Raw genomic sequence first — 19748 nt, 5'->3', positions numbered from 1 at the left:
ATGATAATTTTAAAGCGGAGTTCAACCTAAAAGTGAAACTTCCGCTCATTTGCTTCCTCCCTGGGGGGTACCTGTTTTTGACAGGTACCCTTCCCCGCTTCTGGGAGATGGCGCCGCCCCTCGGAAGTTTGGCCCCCTCCTCCTTCCCCCGCCACTGAGCCAATCCAAATGCACAGTGCACCACAAGGCTTCACTGCCGGGTTCCCCTCACCGGCAATGGCGGCAGCAGCACCCCACAGCCGATGGAAACAATCGGCTGCGGTGCTGACATCGCTAGACTCCGGGACAGGTAAGTGTCCTAATATTACAAGGCAGCAGCTACAGTATGTGTAGCTGCTGGCTTAATTTTTGAAGGGGGAGGGGTGAGGCTGGAACACCGCTTTAATCAATACATATCAAAAATGTAAAGGACAAAAGTACTTTATATGAATTTACAGCTAAACCTGTATCCAGTTCAAGTGTGTGGAAGTATTAGAACTCCAGTCAGGTTATTGATGGCTGAATGGGTCCTCACTATATAGATTAGCACTTTATTGGTGACCATGTTCCATGGGACGAAGTAATGTGAAAATTCTAATACGAATGGTTGCCAAAACAGAGTGAAATGTTTCAATGGTGAAACCCACATATTTTAAGTTACTTAAAGCACAATTAACACACACTACAATGTAAATGCATTTTAAGTAACATTTTTATACAATTCATAAATACACAGGTACTACAGAATTTACCTGTCAAATGGATTCTGAAAATGGTCAGGCTGAATTTTATGGGACCAAGCTTTTCACACCATGTACATGACCTCTTTTTAATATTTATTGGAACAGTAGCAAAATACCTGTGCTGTGTTATGCTTGATGTGATAACACTTGGAAATTTGTATCTTATATAAAATGGGGAAATCTGCACTGGGTGCAGAATTGGGCTGTTGGGAGGAGATCTGTACTAGGGGGCAGTTATGCTGGGCACTATAGTGTGTTCCGACTCCCTACACTTTCTGCATTATACTCCTGATCCCTGCACACTATTCTACACTCCTGAGCCCTGCAGTCGCTACAATGCTAGGTACATTATACACAACTGAAGTTCTGAAGGCAAGGATGTGTGCAGAAAAAACATATATTGGAAGAGCGTTTTTTTTTTAAAAAGCATATTGTTGGTAAAAGGGCAGTGACGTGTTTATACAGCGAGTAGGCTCAACAGTTGTCTCAGTACTCCGGTTAGTCAAATGTTTTCTAAATCTGTTTTATGCCAAATGTGTTTGCATGGTTTATTGTACTTTCTGAAGGAAATTTTAAGTTTGCCAGTGCATCTATAAACCAATGACATATTGTCATACCCAGTTTCCACTCACCACACCCACCTCATTTAACACCTTTTGCAAATTATTCTTTGTTAAGTTCAAAAGTTGGTAGGTATGCTTATATGCTGAATAGAATTTGCAATGTAAAAGCATTCTTGGTATGTGGAGTGCGCTCTATAAAATTAGAGTACCAGCAGGTAATGCACTGAAGGGGTTCAGTGCCCCATAAATTGTTACTTGTAAAACAGCACAGATAATAGTGGTGTGCAGACCGGTTTTGTCAATTTTATAAGATTGGGGACCTGTACCAACAGAAATACAGACTCCATCATTGCCAACCTGAAAAAGGTTAGGTTGCCTGGCTCAAATGTTTTGAGTCGCTGACCTAGGACATGCATGCAGATCCGTAAATCAGACTTAATCTGTATACTGCTCTAAAGCACAGATTTAGAACATACTGAAACCAGTGGATTAACACATCCAAGAACTAGTATTTTTTAATAAGGTCAGTAATGGCAGCTTTCATAGGTCCTCATACCAGTTACCCTTTACAAATCACAAGTTGTAAATCAATATATAAAATGGCCAATTTACAGTCTCAAAGTGCACTAAAGATAGGCTAGTGTGAGGAAAAATTAAAGTGTTACCAAAACCACAACAGTAAAAAAAACAAAAAAAACAAAAACAAAATCAGTCTGTAGATACAGTAAGGGATGCTTGTTCTACTCACTGTGGAACCTAAGGGGTTAAGCCTGCTCATTGTGTAAAATGGCTGTTTGATCCCGTCCTCTGATCCTTCCCTTCTCCCAATGTCCCCAATCCCTCTGATCCTTCCCTTCTCCCAATGTCCCCAATCCATCCCCTAATAGTACAGCGCCTTGGAGGCACTCTGCACATGCTCAGTTTGATTTGTATTGCTGGGACTTTTTTTGGAGGCTGCATGAGTTCAGCACAGGGCCAATCAGCACTGTCCAGAGGGTCATGCGGCCTCATAGGACAGTCAGGAGAAGGCAAACTAAGATTTAACCAGTGCTCAGCCGAACTCTGATAAAAGTCACAAGACTGCTATACACTGCTGATGAGAAAGGTTTTTAGCTTTTACTAAAATTGCATTTCCATGTTCTGTGCACTGTGGGAGACCAGCTATATAGTGAATGCAGGCTCCTGGGTTTGGTAACTGTCCTGTCCTGCTATCTGATCTTAGACAGCAAAGAAAGTTCATTTAGCAAAAAAAAAAAAATACAACTATGAAGACCCACCTCAATATTCCAGTTTATAGTTAAGGTGCGTTTTCACACTACATCGTTATTGCCAAGTCTAAAGAGTGCACAATTTGATTAAAATGCATGGGGCCAGTTTAACACTGATAAATTAAAAGGTCGAGTGCCATGTTGCCTTAACTTCTGCATTTTACTTACTGAGCCAGATGGTGACTTAAAACAAGCAAATGAACATTTTTCTTCACATGGCACATCGCATTTTCCACCCTCATCGGAGCCATCAGCACAATCCGTTCGTCCATCACAAACCACATTAGTTGGAACACAATTCAAATTTTTACACTGATACTCGTTGCTTTGGCACGTCTGCAGCTTACCTTCAAAGAAACAGATATATATAATACACAGAGCAATAAAAGCAAAAAATCTGAATATCAAGAGATTAGTAAATGTATTTGCAAAACTAGTGGACACTTTGCCTATTTATAGAGATCAGAAAAAAAAAAAAAGGGGGGGGGGGAGGAGGAAGGAGACTAACTTGCGGTTGGGACTTTCAAGGCACCAGCTGAAACCATACAGAATACTATAAAATGTACCCATATAAAAGCTTAAAAGTAATGACAAACATACAAGATGAAAATTGGATTAACACAGGAAAAATTAGCCAACACCCAAGTTGTGACCCTCATCTTTCATAAAAACCTATCCACTCAATGTTAATACTTGTGACGAGTTCTAGCTAAAAGTTTACTGTAAATGGAGGGGGGAATAAAAAAAACACTGGAGCAGGTGGGCTGCTAAGAACGCACGATTGCATGAACCTTATGCATGATAAAGCTTCATAAAAGTATTCAAATCATCAGTATGGGAATGAAACTAAATCATCTTCAAGTCCTGTTAATGGGAAAGCTTTGGTAGCTTGTATTTAAAGAACTCCAGTTTTATATTTACACAATATAACAAAATGCATGCAATTGTTGTACCTCATAATTTTACTTTTTTACTACTATCCTAAAGCAAAATGTCAAACCTTGGAAGTTTACAGACATTATGTTGCAAGTTTCATGAACTTAAAAAAATTATTAAATGTGTGTCCTATAGCCTTACAGTTAACTTCATCACTGCCATCTTGGCAGTCCTTGCGACCATCACACTGCCAGAAGGTTGGAATACATTGATCTTCACTGGCACAAGCCCACTGCTCATTTTCACAAGTGATCTTCTCTAATGTACAGTCCTAAAATTGGAAAAAAGCTGGTCAGATCAGAGCATATAATAAGCTATATTGTGCCTAAGTAGCTTGTGACTACTAAAGTAATGCAAGGTAAACTGTCAGGAGGTAGATCTGTGTGGGACCTGTTCAATACTATAAACTAGTCACTTGCAACCTACTAAAGCAGGACTTTTCTAGCAAAAAAAATTCAGTACAACAAAATACAATAAAAAAAATAATGGGATTTTTGTACTTACCATAAAATCCATTTCTCTGAGTTCAATAGACAGCGCTCCATAAAATGATAACTACTGGGTTATATCGTTTTAGAGGGGCTGTTCCCTCTTGAGGGTTGTTTTTCTTTAAACAGCAGCCTGCAAAACTTTGGCATCTGCAAATGCTTCTTTTGACTGCAGAGTTTCTACCTTATAGAATTTGTGAAGGTATGCATTGACAACCAAGTGGCCGCTTACGATATTGATGCCTGATGACCGAAGGCCCAAGAAGCACTCGGGAGGAATATGCCGTGACAGGGAAAGATGGAACCTGACCTTTAAATGGAATAGGCCTAAGTCACCACCTATCTGATCCATCTGGAGATGGTAGCCAAAGAAGCGGCCTGTGGTTCTTGAAATTTGTCCAGAGGAAGGACCACCCTGGTCAGAATTAAAGTCAGAATTAAAATCAAACCTAGGTAATTCAATTACCTGGACAGGGATAGGGGGGACCTTAGGTAGTTTGGACACTACCTAAACCTTTACAGGAATTAAATCCGCCCAAGGAGACTCCAGACCTAAAAAATAAAAAACAAAAAACAAATTTTGCCCCCATTTCTGGGTACCCTCAAAATGACTTTGCGGATCTTCTGACGCTCACAAAAGACCATGGGGCCAGAAACCAGTGATGACACCCCCCCCCCCTAACAAAGGGTGAGGGCAGACCTTCATGCAGAAGGGGTCTTGTCTGTGGTTCCAGAGAAGCTAGCTCTAGGCTTACCAGACAGGTTGCTTAGAACCTCCTTGGGAAGATTTGAAATATCCATTTCCCTTATTCCCAGTAGCAAAGTTTTCCAAGGGCTGAGAAGGAAGGCCCCCCATCTGCGACGAGGCTCTTTCCCTTTTCTGGATTGTGGCAGGAAGGTACTCTCAACCCCCCCCCCCCCCCCCCCCCGTGATACTCTTAATGAGGTCATCCAGGGTAGCCCAAAACAGGCAATTGCCTTGAAAGGGCAGATCAATGAGCTTTCTTGGAGGTTTGGTCTGCGGACCAATTAAGCCACGCACATGCCTAATCACCAACACTGAAACAGTTTGGACAGCACAGGAGCTTTATCCAAAGCTGCATCACAATTAAACTGCAACCCATGGACCAACTGGTCCCATAAATCAACATAGGCAGCGGGGACCTGCTCACCCCCAGGCCCTGGCGCAAAAGCTTAGCCCATTCTGTTAGGGTCTAATAGACCCCGGCTGAGGCAAAGACTGGCCGCAATGCCGAACCAGCCATAGTAAACATGCTGCATGCCACAGCCTCTGTTTCCCATCAGCTGAGTCCTTAAAGGATGGGGATTCCTCTACTGGGATCATGGTTGCTTTATTCAACCTGAAAACAGCAGGAGGGTCCACTACTGGTGAACTAGTCCGCTTTTTTTAAAGGGACTCCTCAAAAGGGTAACGTACAGCAAAACGTTTGGGGACCACAAAGGGTAATCTTTGTTGTTCCCATGCCTTACAGGAAAACCTGTCAAAATAAGGCACATAAGGAAACACCTTTGAAGTACAAGGTGACTTGTGCATACCAAAACGACACAGCTGCATCCGTGGCTACATCAACCGCATCCTCTTAGTTTTACGCACTGCAGTGATAAGAGCGTCTACCAGCACTTTTTTTATTCGCTGCTGCAGCCATGGCGGAATCATCCTCACCATCAGATAGATCAGGGGGTGTAATATTAAGTCCCCCTGGTCCACGGCGGCATCAAGATCAGAATCAGATGAGAGACTGAGCAGGGGAAGGTGGGGGGACGCTTCCTCCTGGGATGGCAGTGGAAAGGACTGCCATCAGCGCAACCATGGCAAGCTGGGGTTCCGAGGGACCAGCCACCTCCACGAGTGGGATATGTGACCCAGAGGCTCCATAAGGAAAGGAAGACCTTGCAGTACAAATATGATCTTTGCAACCACTAAAGGATCCCCTCAAGGCTCGATGTACCCATCAGCAGAGAGATGACTGACCCCCAAGGACTACCCCCCCCCCCCCCGACCGGAGGAGTGCTGAGAATTCAAATCCAGCATCATGGGCGCCATCCCTGTTCATATGTCCCGGGCACTGGAAGAGGAACCTGAAGAGAAGAGGAGGAGCTTCAACATCCCCACGAGGATTCTGTCTCCAGCGTCTCCCGGACTAAGGGATAATGGCCCCTGTGAAATCAGGCTACAAAAACCTGGCCGCCAACCAGAGACCAGCCAGACTAAGGGAAGATAGCCACCATCAGCTACAAATGCTAAAGCTTGCTGCCAGGATTTTTGTTGCGCCCTCTTCAATGCTGCACTCTCTGCAAAGGGACCCCCCCCCAAAGGTAGGACACGCTAGGGGAGTCTCTGCTGTGCGCACTTCAACGGTCTCTGCAGTGTGGGTATAGTGCGGTGGGATGGCATGCACCTAGGGGTCTCCTACACTGGGACACAGACTAACAGGGTAGGAAACACTATCCCAGGACCCTTACAGAGTGGAAGGAGGGGGACCCAAGGGGTCTCCACTGCATTCTCTACCCTGGGACCCCAGCTCAAGGATTCGAAGATGGGAGGAGGGAACCTGAAGGCAGGTCCGAACATTCCAGTTGATTACCCACGTCTACCCACGTCCACCCCAAAAAACTCCACAAAAGGGGAGAGGGGGGGGGACTGTACTTACCCTTCCATGGCGAGGGTAACGCTCCAGACAATCATCGCTACTGAAGTAGGGGAGCGGTCGGCCAAGGGGCCGCTGCGACTGACCCAAGCCCAGTCTTATGCGATCCTGTGAGACCTTTAACTCGTAGGCTAGCCTTTCCGTGAGGCTATGTCATGGCCGACCTAGATGCCATCTGCACACTCGCTGGCTGGGCAGACCACTAGATCTAGAATATCCAGCCTGGCAGTTGATTTTCTCTCCCCAGAGAAAACAAAAAAAAAATGTAGGAAGTATAAAAAATTGCTAGGACTAGAGATCCCAGCAGGTAGCCTAGGTCCTTACTCATGACTAGACAGATTAAAACCGATTACCTAGAGCAGAGAAGGGGGGGTGGGGGTTTATACCAAGCTGAGGACGGCTCATAGGCGTAGCCAGGTGTTTTTGTTCCTAGTCCTACTCCTGGAGGAGGCAATATAACCTAGTCGTTATGATTTATGGAGCGCTTTGTCCATCGAAAGAAAGAAACTTCAGTCGACCATGCATTTTATTTTTATCCTAAATCTGGCCAAAATGTTTAATGGTAATTTTGCCAGCATACCTGCACAGTCTCTTCATGGAAGGTCCTTTTGTTTTTTGTTTTTTTTTAAATTACACCAGTCAAGAATGAAGTTAACTACCATTTGCCTTTTTCTAAAAAATGTTTGCAACTGTCTGGCTTCAATATTTAAAAAAGTCAGAATGGGAATAAACTTAAAGTCCAAATTTCCCCCCCATTTTTATACTCTTTGGGCTAATGAGTGGTTAAAGCCCAAGCATCACCGACAACCAGGCAGCAGAAGATGGAAGCCTTCATCTCAATAGGTTTCCATGAAAGACAAGGTAATAGTTGCAACACACATTTGTGGATAGGGCATTTAGGAAACTCAAAAGGCCATCTCCTATCCTAGAGTGCTGTGTAGGTAGGGTTAGGGGGCTGGAACAGCTGCAAAATTTGGACCATCTTGTTTGTTGCGGCTTTCTTCAAAACATGTCAAGTCCTCAGTCCAGCCTGGAAGCTGTACGCAAACAGCTGCAAGACCTCTAGCATGCAAAAAAAAAAAAAAAAAGTTTTCATATGGAGAAAAAAAAAAAAAAGGAAGTCGTTTTCTTGGCCCCCAACAGGGTAGGAATCAGTCGGCTAGACCCCTGTCCTTTAACACCCAGCTCTCAACAGCCATGCTGTTAAAGCCAGCGATTGTAAAGCAAAGCAGGATGGAAGATCGGGACTTAAGACAGCAGATCTTCTTTCAAAAGGCAGCCACCAAGGCGGCTTCCATGACCATCCTTATGTCCGCATACCATGACCGGCAAAGCCAGTCTAGTGCCACCAGAATCACTGACACAGATTCCATCCCCAGTCATCGAAGGAACCTCGGCAACGGTTGAATCGGAGGACAGGCATACATCAGCTGATATTGGTCCCAAGGGTCGGCTAGAGGGTCTCGAACCCTGGACAAACCTTTCTGCCTTCTTGTTCAGACGGGATGCGAACAGATCCACGTCCGGAGTTCCCCTCGCCGGAGTCCCCCTTTAGGGTTGCAAGAGGAAATGTGCCAGAGGAAGCAAGAAAGATATGCGAGCACTCTGTACCTGGGGTTATGTAGATAGGGACAGCTCCAGTAGGCGTGTCGTGAAAACCTGAACGTTTTTTGTACTGCCTAGTCCACTCCTGAAGAGGGCGCATAACCCATCCGTTATGAAGCAACAGGAGCTGCGTCTGTCTGGACGATAGAGAAATCCCTGTTTCCGCTTTCACACTGCAACACAGTATAGAGCTGCGCTGCATTAAAAAAAAGCCACTGACCTGACCTGCATTTCCAAGTGGTGTCTGTTTTTGAATTTCTATTGATTTATATGGTGAGGAGCTTTAATGTGCTCAAATGCCCTAGTACACAGGCTCTTAATCTTTATTGCCACCACAAGATACAATTCCAATAATGGACCAGAATTCTTAGCCATCTTACACTTGAATCCCAACTGCCTTGCGTTTTAATTTCCCTAAAACCCGTTTTTTTTTTTTTTTTTTTTTTTTTTTTGCTGCAAAAAGGTATTTAGGACTTCCAATGACATCTAGGCTTTAATAGCAAGTAGCATGATAGATGTGGAGACGATAGGAGGGTAACATTTACAATACCAGAGGCAATGTATTCTGACTCTAGGGTCGTGATTTCGGCAACAAGACATTCTTAATGAAGCAACCAAGTAAATATTCAGTGTGCTTATTTATCCACCGGCATCTCATTAAGATTTTAGTGGTGCTACATTGACTTTAAAATGGTCCCAGAATTTAGGTTTTCAAGCCATCCGGTGATCAAGAGGCTTTGCCTAGCTGCAATGAATGTAGTGAGGACCCTCAACCTAGCTAGGATGTCTGGAAGAGGTGCCTGGTTCACAAGACTAGCTGAACAGAAATACTTTGTAAAACTGTCAAACAGCTTTAATATAAAAATCGACAAGCAGTTTCCTTGTGAATCCAAAGCATTATTTTACCTTTTCATCACTTCCGTCTTTACAGTCTTTGGCACCATCGCATTTCCATTCCTTTAGCAAGCATTCACCAGATGGACATTTGAATTCCCCACTTTGACAGCGGACATGTTTAGTTACTGTACAGTTTTGTTCATCTGAGTGGTCCCCACAATCATTGTCTCCATCGCAGTGCATAGTATAGGGAATACACTGTCCATTCGTACACTGGAACTTATTACTGTCGCATTCTTTACGTTCTGTAAGTGTAAAGCATTCATATCAGCTTGTGGTAGAGTTTGAATTCAAACAGAAAAGCTCCTCGTCATACTTGCATAGCAAAATGTTACAAAGTATGAGTATCAGGGTAGTGTCCGGTAGTTTAGCATGAAGGATTGTACTTGCTACATGTTAAAAATTGTTAAGCTGTAATATAACACTTGTTTTTGGTTTAGACACTTTAATGAGTGGTGGCAACATCATTTTATGCCTTTTATATTCCTGGTGAAATGGTCTGTAGGTTTTTTTTTTTTCAAACATTAAAGGGGTTGTAAAGGCAAAGAGGTTTATCTGAATGCATTCAATGTCTACAATTCCCTCAGCCGTCCAGGACTCTCCCTCCTGATTGGCTGAGACACAGCAGCACCACCATTGGCTCCAGCTGCTGTCAAAGTCAGTTATCCAATCAGGAGAGAAAGGAGGCGAGGCTGACTGGCAGCTCCAAGTCTGAATAGGCACAGAGCTGCAGCTTGGCTGGGGCCTAGGAGCACTGAAGAGGGACCCGTGAAGCAGAGGATCTGGGCTGCCCTGTACAAAACCACTGCACAGAGGGAAGCATAAAATGTTGGTTAAATGTAGCACCCTCCTAGGTGGGTGCTAGGGTATATAGTTTTGTCTCTGTTTGCCTATCAGAGGAGCAGCAGGCAAATTCTATATTGCCTTCTGCTTAACAGAGCAGGATCTGAGAGTTAGGTCTGCTCATGTTGCTCAGTGTGTGATTCCTCTGGTCTAGGAGTGCGTTTCAAGCTGGTACAATAGGGAGGAATATTGGACAGTAGAGGAAACCTGACCAACGCATACACAGGCTTTGATACAGCCTCAGTGATTGGCACAGACTGGTTGTCTCGGTGCATTTTGGGGTGTGGTATAAAAGCCAGAAGCACATGTGCTCAGTGTCTTTGGCTGGTGAGCAGAGTCCCGGCGGGAGGCTGACCGCATCATTGGTGGCATGTGGTCACAGGCAGTCGGTCTGGTGAACCCGAAGGAGGGAAGGAGCTGAACCCAGAGGCCCAGAAGAGCTGACTAGAGGGGCTGAAACACTGGAGAACCTGGAAAAACCGTATCGTGTGTACAGGGGGATCACGTCTAAGGGCCGGGCCGGACCTGTGAGGGCGCCACCCCGGAGTAGAGTAGTGAGAGGACGGATGTCAGCTTGTGGAATGAAAGGGGGTGCTAGGCGAGTACTCTGAAGATAGTTGCTCAATCAAGTTTCAGGACAGAGGACTTACATTCATCTAGTAGCAAGGTGAATCTGCAGCTTTGCTGCATCCTTAAATAGGAGTCCTCGTCAACTGTAAATAATTCAATTCTGGAGCATTCCACTATCCCTTCTCCTATCCCTATTTAAAATAAAAAAAACTACAACCCCTAGACTGATCAGTGACTGAGCCAGAAAATAAAGTGTTAAAAAAATTGTGCATGCAGTTGCTAATGGTAACCCAGAGGGACCAAAAAGGTGAAGAACTCAGTCCTAAGGGGGCAGTGCTACAAAAAAAATAAAAAAACAAACACTGAAACGAATGCAGTCACCAAATCCAAGGACAGTTAACGCAATAGGTTCATTATGCTTTATGTGTGCCTTCCATCCATGTACAAGGAATAAGGCAAGCTTAGTAAGTTGCACCCAAGTGGCAGTTTTATTACTTTGCAGTACGAATCACCAAGGTCAAGGACATGCCAGCTGTCACTGGACAATCACTTGACTGCCAGTCATTCTTTCTAATGAAAATGGATGTGCCAAGCATGGATTTAGATTTAAGATGCCCTTTGATGTGTAGAGACCCGCTTCCCTCAACGGTTAGCTCCTAGTTTTACTAATCTATTATGCATGTCACTTCCTGACTCTGGGGTTATTGAGAAAAGATACTGGAAGGAGGAAGTAGAGACGGTTTCAGCTACATGTTCTGTGCATGCTACTAATACCAGATCAGAAGAGACAATTCTGCGAGTATTTCGGTGTTCTAAGGATTCAGTAATACACAAGCTATAGGTAGATGCAGTTAAACTATTAGGACAGTATATCTGTCCTATTATCTCATACAGTGCTAACTAGGACTGCATTCCAGGCTGGTTGGGTAGTGGCTGGGAGGTCATTTCCACAGGTCTTGTGTTTAGGTTTACAACACCGAAGCTGCATCATCCTCGGGGGCACTTGCAATGGGACTTTGCTGAGACATTTATCTGGAGGTTTACTAAATTCTAAAAGTGAATTTGTTTCTAAAAGTTAATTTGTTTGTAAAAATACACTATTGTCAAAAGTATTGACACCTGCATTTACACACATGTACAGTCCCTTAAGTGACTGTCTGCAGAGGAGACCCAAGAAGTCACACAGCTAGCTATATTGGGACAGTGCTACACATACATCTAATGGACAAACCGTATCAACAGAAGGCCCATTCGAAGTCCTGGCGGAATTGTGCACATATACCTAGTGAATATGTAGTTAAAGCAGTCCTAAAGTCCCCTTATACTTGAGCCCCATCTCTATCCAGTGATGTGCATAAGAACATCAGTTCTCCCAGTTATCTTTTGGCTGACACAGACGCAGGAGCCATTGGCTCATGCTGCCAATCAGGACAGCAGGGGCAGGGCCAAGCCACGATGTGTTTTTGAATGGACAGTGTCCAGTCACAGGAGCATGGCTTGGGGCAAGCCTGCTCGAGTACCCCCACAGCAAGAGGCTTGCTATTCGGGGGACTCAGAAAAGGGGAGGAGAAGCCAGGACTGCCAGTGGGGGACTCAAGCAAAAAGGGGGGGGATCAGGGCTGCTTTCTGCTAAACCACTACGTACCGCAGGCTAGTATGTGTACACTATATTGTCAAAAGTATTGGGACGCCTGCTTTTACACGCACATGAACTTTATTGGCATCCCACTCTTAAACCCTCAAAGAGTGGGCCAACTCAATATTAAATATGGACTATCAGCTTCAACTCTTCTGGGAAGGCTATCCACAAGGTTTAGGAGTGTATGGGAATGTTTGGAACATTCTTCCAGAAGTGCATTTGTGAGGTCAGACACTGATGTGGATGAGAAGGCCTGGCTCAGTCTCCACTAATTCATCACAAAGGTGTTCTGTCAGGTTGAGGTCAGGAGACTGCAGGCCAGTCAAGTTCCTCAACCCCAAACTCGCTCATCCATGTTTTTATAGACCTTGCTTTGTGCACTGGTCCAAATCATTTGGTGGAGGGGGGGGGGGGGTATGGGGAGAAGTTTAGATTGTGTGGTTGGACCTAGCCCCTTTATTCCAGTAAAGGGAAATGTTTAAAGTAGTCAGCATAGCAAGACATTTGGACAATATCATGCTCCAAACTTTGTGGGAACAGTTGGGGATGGCCCCTTCCTGTTCCAACATGACACTGCACCAATGCACAAAGCAAGGTCCATAAAGACAGAGTTTGGGAGCATTGCAGCTTCTACAGAGGAGCAGCCATCCCCTCCCTCCGGGATCCCACTCTCCTGCTCAAAGACCCAAGCACATGTGCCCTTGGCATTTATACAGTATCCCAGCATGTACCAAAGAAAATCAGTGAATGGCTGGCGCTCTGGTCTAATGTGATTAGGTCGGTGTGACGAGTGTAACCACAAAAAAGGGGGGGGCCAAGGAATAAAAAAGATCAAAACAGGGTTACAAAACAGTAGCTAAATTACATGGCATATAGACATATTCAAGTCCATCAGATGGATAAAAACACTCGGGATGGATGTGTCTAGGCAGCTTGAAATAATGTCTCAGTCTGCAACAAAGGGCCAGCTCCACCGCACAGGAAAGTCAATTCTGTGGTAGATACAAAGAAAACAAACAGGCGAAGCGCCTCCAAGTGCAGTACGTTTATTGAAATTAAGGCACACAAGATGAAAGCAACTCACATGGGATAAGAATAATAGGCTCAATCAGAAGTCCCTCGGTGAACATGAAATCCAGAGTCCTGAGTCCGGGAGAGGAGATGGTCAAGGCCGGTAGATGGAGGTGGAGGACAGAAAAAGCCGGCTGCTGTATGTATGTATATATATATATATATTTATATATATTATTACCCCCCCCACAGTAATTTTAAATCTGTATATATTTTTTTATTTTAGTAATACATTACTGCAGTTTATATAAAGTCCCTTAGTCCAGTATGGCCGCCATCCCCTTTCATTGGTGGTTCTCCCTCCTGGACACTCCCACCCACGCTAACAATTTTGGCTCCAAGTAGTCTCCGTATTAACACTTGAGAAAAGAGCGCGCATGCTCTTTGCGAGCTTGGCGCATGCTCTGAAACGCGTCGTGTATCCCTCCGACCTTGGTGACGCACGCGGCAGACGCTGTGTCCCAGCCTGATACGCGGAATCAGCCGGTCACGGAAGACAGCAGCCGGCTTGTTCTGTCCTCCACCTACTGGCCTTGACCATCTCCTCTCTCGGACCCAGGATTTCACATTCACCGAGGGACTTCTATTGAGCCTAATTATTCTTATTCCATGTGAGTTGCTTTCATCTTGTGTGCCTTAATTTCAATAAACGTACTGCACTTAGAGGCGCTTCGCCTGTTTTCTCAGCATGCACCAAAGCACCTTCCTCTGCAAATCACCAGAGCTGTACTAAATGCCTGTGCACTCATTTGTCAGGTTTCCTCCCACTGTCCGATATGCCTCCCTATTGGACCAGTGTGAAACACGTCAGACAAGATGAACTACACCTGAGCACCATGAGCAGATCCTGCTCCCTGGTAGTCAGAGAGCAATATAAAATTTACCTGGCCATCTCTGGTAGGCAGAACCAAAAAGCGACTTCTCTAGCACCTACCTAGGAGGGGGCTACATCTGTACTTTTAATATTCTTCTATAAATCTTGTATTTCTATATTGTGTGCAGTTCTATTCTTCTGGTTAATGTTCTATGCTGGGTGCAGTAGTTTCTCTGCTTCCAAAAACTTTAAATTGCTTATTTCCTAGGAAAGGAATCCCCTGTTTAAACAGAAACCCTGTCCTGGGTGGAAGCACTGCCAACTTATTATGCAATGTATACAGGTTTAGCACAATATCCTGTTTGGGGGGGGACATTTCTCATAACTCCCTGCAAAAGAGGGCTAATATGGCTTTTAGTTTCCTGTCTAGCAGTTAACTGGCCATTGGGCTGGTTAGGGTATCCTGCAAGATAGAAAGCAACATTCTTCCATGTTAAACCCTCTAACATTATCTTGACTAATGGAAACGTACCCTTTGGGTAGTATTGGATGCAAGAATATGGGTTCCTTTGCAGTGTGTTTCAATGCCTTTTTGCCCTGTCAATTTACAGTAAAAGGCATATTTGCAGGGTCATTCAGAGTTTACAAATGTTACGAAGCCTGTGCGAGTGCAAACACGGCCCCCAGTTGAGAGGAAGATTGAAGGAAGCCCAGACCATGCGTGATCAGTTATTTGTGGAATAAGTGCATACTGCTGCTTCATCCATAGACCACAAAAGATTGTGGTGAATGTTAAGTCTCTGTCCATCCACCATATACATACGACTCGTGTTGCCATGTGCGCTTGGTGAAGGAAGTCACACAGACCATAAAAGGACTTTTAATTGCATATTACAACTCTTATGAATTAAGAGCTATGCAAATTAAAATAAATATCTATATCTATATCACAGGTTACTTTTGATGTATTTTCATTTAATTTTACACTATTTTTGAGCACTGCAATTTAATCTTTCGTTATTTGTATACTGTAGGTGTGTATCTACCCTTATTGCATACAGCCGAATGGTTTTTGTGTATAGCGCCGATTTTATAGCATAAAGCAAGCTTTTTAAAGCTTTCCATTTAATGGTGTAATCTAAATTGCATTTGCGCCTAAAAAGGTTTCTGAAAAAGGTGCCCACTGCCCAGAATCAATGGAGATAGAGTGACATGTCAATGTAGACAACATCGAACATTCCTTTGAACCAGTACACAATATTAGACTGCACCAAAACGAACATATTACTATGAGAAGCAAACCAGAAAAGGCTTGAGTACAGGAGGAAAAAAATTAAGAAATAGGACCCTGCTTGATGAGCACAGATTTGGTCAAAATATATTTGGCTTACCACAGCCTTGCTCGTCAGCCTCATCAATGCAGTCTGGTTTACCATCACAGATCCAATCCTGAGGAACGCAGCAAGTCCTCGAATAACACCGAACAGAGGAATCTGTTGGTCTCCAGCAGTTTTCTTCATCAGACCCATCGGGACACTGTGGCACTCCATCACAACGGTATTTCTTCTCAAAACATTTTGTACTACTTTTGCACTGAAAAAAGTCTTCGAGATAGTTTAAGTTTAAGAAAAGTGTGGTAAAAGACCATTAAATAGCAGTCAACTAAAGTTGCATTTTTTTGTAGCACGTCCATTACTTCCAAAATCTTAACATAAACTGTCAAAATATCAACTTTTTAACATGTCATTTTAAAAGTCATATTCAAGATCTTTAAATATGCCATTTGTTAATATACCTAGTGACCCTGCCATGAAAGTCTGTTCAGGTTCCCATTATAAAAAGACAACTTTGTCTTTCCAGTTGTGCTCCTGCTCTGTCAACCTATCACAGTTCTGTCAACCTATCACAGTTCTGTCAACCTATCACAGTTCTGTCAACCTATCACAGTTCTGTCAACCTATCACAGTTCTGTCAACCTATCACAGTTCTGTCAACCTATCACAGTTCTGTCAACCTATCACAGTTCTGTCAACCTATCACAGTTCTGTCAACCTATCACAGTTCTGTCAACCTATCACAGTTCTGTCAACCTATCACAGTTCTGTCAACCTATCACAGTTCTGTCAACCTATCACAGTTCTGTCAACCTATCACAGTTCTGTCAACCTATCACAGTTCTGTCAACCTATCACAGTTCTGTCAACCTATCACAGTTCTGTCAACCTATCACAGTTCTGTCAACCTATCACAGTTCTGTCAACCTATCACAGTTCTGTCAACCTATCACAGTTCTGTCAACCTATCACAGTTCTGTCAGAGATTAGAAGCAGCCATTTGAACAATTATGCAGGCATGGTCCAATGTTTATGACATTATAAAAACACTCTGAAAAATGCTATGCAGCCATCTTGGTGGAGCAATGCCATTTTGGAGCAAGTGTATATTCAGAAGCAATTGCAAACCCATTCTTATAAAAAATCGGTGGAGCATGTGCATGTCTTCAAGCCGTAACGAGGGATCTACCGGATCTCTACCGGGGTAAGGGCCTAGTATGGATTGAGGAGGACCCCTCTCTCCATCCTTCCCTGGCACAAAGGTACCTTGTCCCCAGGTTGCTTGGGACAAGAGTCAGAACCATCCCTTGGAGAACATGGGCGACAGACTATACATTCGTTGCCATATCTGGTCAATGATATTACCTACAACAGCATTCTCTAGTACAGTGTCTACATTCCAGCAGAACCAGGAACTTTTGTGAGGAGTTTTTCATTCATTATGGCACTGGTAAAATGTCCCCAATGACAGTGCTCAGCTTCCTATGCCTTTAATACAACAGCTTACCTATTCGCCCTAACATATTCTTATCCCCCTTCTCATCCCCTATACTTCAAAGTTGCAAAGTACAGAACTTTCTGCAAGATCTGCAAAACGGTTCACAAACTGAACCCAGGCAGTATAGTTCATCCCTGGTCCTTCTGTCAAAATATGCATTTGATAAACAGGCACACCCATTAACCTTAATATTTCACAAAAAAAAAAAAAAAAAAAAGAGAAGATACAAACATTACCTTCATTTTTACAGTAAGTTGTGCAGTTGTCTTCATCTGAGCCATCCAAACAGTCATTTTCTCCATCACACATATACTCCAAAGATACACATTCTTTTCCATCTCGGCACAGAAAAAAAGTCCGTCCACAAACCAAAGTTTTTAGGAAAAGCAGGTTTTCTAATGCATTCTCATCTGTCAAGATTATATCATATGCTAAGAACAACTGTCACTAGGTGGAATACAAACTAACTTTCCTAAGGGCATTTCTTGAACGCACAAGTTTACAGAATTACAATAAAAAAAAAAAAAAAAAAGTCTTCGTCTGCAGAATGCTAAAAAAAACACTCTAGGGAACACTAAAGGTTTTCTGAAGAGTTGTTGGGGCACCTATGACTCATTTTTAGCAACACCATTGCTGCTTCAGGTGGGTTCACCTCCGATACATCCCCATACACCTCCAGTTGGATGCCAGCCCAGCTTTTATACTGCACAATGTTGAACAAGAAAAATCCAAATGAGTGCACAGCAATGATCCACTATTAAATGAAGACCAAAATGACGGCTGGTACAGGAGAGGACTTTCACACTAAAAAAAAGCGCTTATTTGTGACCCAGCAGACCCAACAGCAGACAGTCATTCATTACAGGTGACAGGTCCACCTCCTAATGCACTGAGTCAGCATATGTGTCTGATACTGGTATGTACTGAGCTTTATAGTCAGATTTTCTTTTAACCAAGCTCAGTGCATTAGGCTGGGTAATGAAGCGCTGGTTTTAGCACAAAACGTGTACGCTTAGTCCTCTACTGTACATGTACCACCTGTCCTTTTGGTCCTAATTAAAGAGGATCGTTTGTGTGCAGCCATCAACGTTCTGGTCTCCGATTCATTCTCAAATGAGAGCAATTTGTCTCCAGCCAAAGGTGGTTTTTAAATCTAGAACTATATAGGGGATTGCATGCCAGTGGGGTAAAGTGAAGTTGGTAGAATCCAAATTCGGTTTTCCTTGGTAATGGAGCAACCACCTTGCATGGTCCCAATAAGGGGTGAAGAGGGTTGGTGTATTTGCAAAGTTTTTACCTGGAGGAGGAGGACGACATCTACTGCATATCGGTCTCGGCCGATATTTTTTATTTTTTTTTGACAGGTACCCTTGTGGAGGGATCTGGGGGGTCTAAAAGACCCCAAACCCCTCCTCTGCACTTAAAAGCATTCAAAAACAGCCAAACTTGGCGTTTTGAATGCTGTAATTTTTTTGAATTTTGGAGCAGAGTACCTGGAAGTGATGTCATAACATCCCTTCCAGATTTTTAACATGGAAACCCGATCAGAGCCGAATGCGGCTTTGATCAGGTCTTCTCTTCGACGGCAGTGCAGGCTGGTTGCCTGGGTCTCCCAGCGGAAGGCAGCAGGGGGGGGGGGGGTGCACATCCCCTCCTGCTCCTTGTAATGACAGCCGAGTGGCTTCTCAGCTGCATCAGTTGTCATTACAAGACAGCCGACCGTTGACTATGGACATTGGTACCAGGGTGATGCCTCTAGCTGCAGGCATCACTCTGGTACAAGCACTTTCCCGAAATATCGGCAATATTGGTAACCTCAGGGGCCAATGCCAATATATCAGGGAAAGTGCATATCGGCCCCAGATATATTGGCTTTGTAGATAATCGGTCAATCCCTAGTTTCAACATTTCACTTTGCATTCTTCAGTCCTGTGTAGCATTAAAAAGTGTTGGCTTTAATGGATGCTCTGAATACCTCAAGCCCCCAATTGCCGAGGCAAATTGTGTTTGTTTGGGGGAAGATCAGTTCAGGGTTTTGTATTTTAATTTTCCATTGTGCATTTGATTTTTTTCCCCCTTTTCTGTAAAAACAATCTCCTTTGTGGTTATTGGTTAGGTCTAGGATAATTGAAAGAACTTTTGTTTTTTTATAACTCTTAGAAGCCATTTAAAGCCAACTGCACCCTCAAAACTCACCTAATCATCCCTATGCTGCTCTGCAAGTCAAGGCAACTTACACTGGAAAGATTGCACAGAGCATGTGTTTTTTTTTTACATGCTTACAAAAAAAATAAAAAATTGTTCTGGTTCACACCACTGGAATGGCAAAACATCGTGTTTCACTATGCAAGTGGTAGTTCTGGCCTTTCAAAGCACAGAGTACCGTGTACCATGTTAATGAGCCCTTAAAAGGACAACTACTTTAACCTTTTTAGCAATCCAGTATTTCTGTTTGAGGGCTTGCTTTTTCTGGTGTTCCATCACAGCCTTGTTAAGAGCGAAAGTGAAGCTTAGCCGATTTAGGTTCAGTATGATAAAGCCTTCTCCAATCACTATGTCTGTGCAGTACTACGCATAATTTAGGCGTCCCAAACTATATTATGAGCCAAAACGCAATTAAGTCTGTGTCCCTAGATTTACATTGAAGTGAAGGCCCAAAATTTTAAGCATTTGAGATCTGGCATTTTCCACTCATACGAGGTGGTTAAAACCCAAAGTCCACAAGCAGGTCCCAAACCCTCACTTATCTATAGCAGAGTATCCATACACCACTGCCTGCATCAGGTTTAATTTGCATAAAGCTTTCAAGCTCCCTCTCATGGTCCATTAAC

At 43.7% G+C, this 19748-nt stretch overlaps 1 protein-coding gene across 1 annotated transcript in view; it reads right to left on the bottom strand.

Annotated features, from left to right (window-relative positions):
• LOC309544676 (low-density lipoprotein receptor-related protein 2-like) overlaps nucleotides 1-19748 on the bottom strand; it is a gene marked incomplete at its 5' end in the record, with an annotated part of 171900 nt that overhangs the window by 65629 nt on the left and 86523 nt on the right. Inside the window, 5 exons of the mRNA XM_082243588.1 lie at nucleotides 2722-2900; nucleotides 3631-3760; nucleotides 9158-9393; nucleotides 15477-15689; nucleotides 17154-17327. Of these exons, the coding sequence (XP_082099714.1) occupies nucleotides 2722-2900; nucleotides 3631-3760; nucleotides 9158-9393; nucleotides 15477-15689; nucleotides 17154-17327 (932 nt within the window). The remainder of the gene's footprint in view (nucleotides 1-2721; nucleotides 2901-3630; nucleotides 3761-9157; nucleotides 9394-15476; nucleotides 15690-17153; nucleotides 17328-19748) is intronic.

The sequence above is a fragment of the Pelophylax lessonae genome, assembly GCF_965119305.1.
Source record: "Pelophylax lessonae genome assembly, chromosome: 1".
Taxonomy (NCBI): domain Eukaryota; kingdom Metazoa; phylum Chordata; class Amphibia; order Anura; family Ranidae; genus Pelophylax; species Pelophylax lessonae.
This window is presented reverse-complemented; position numbering and strand designations above follow the sequence as displayed.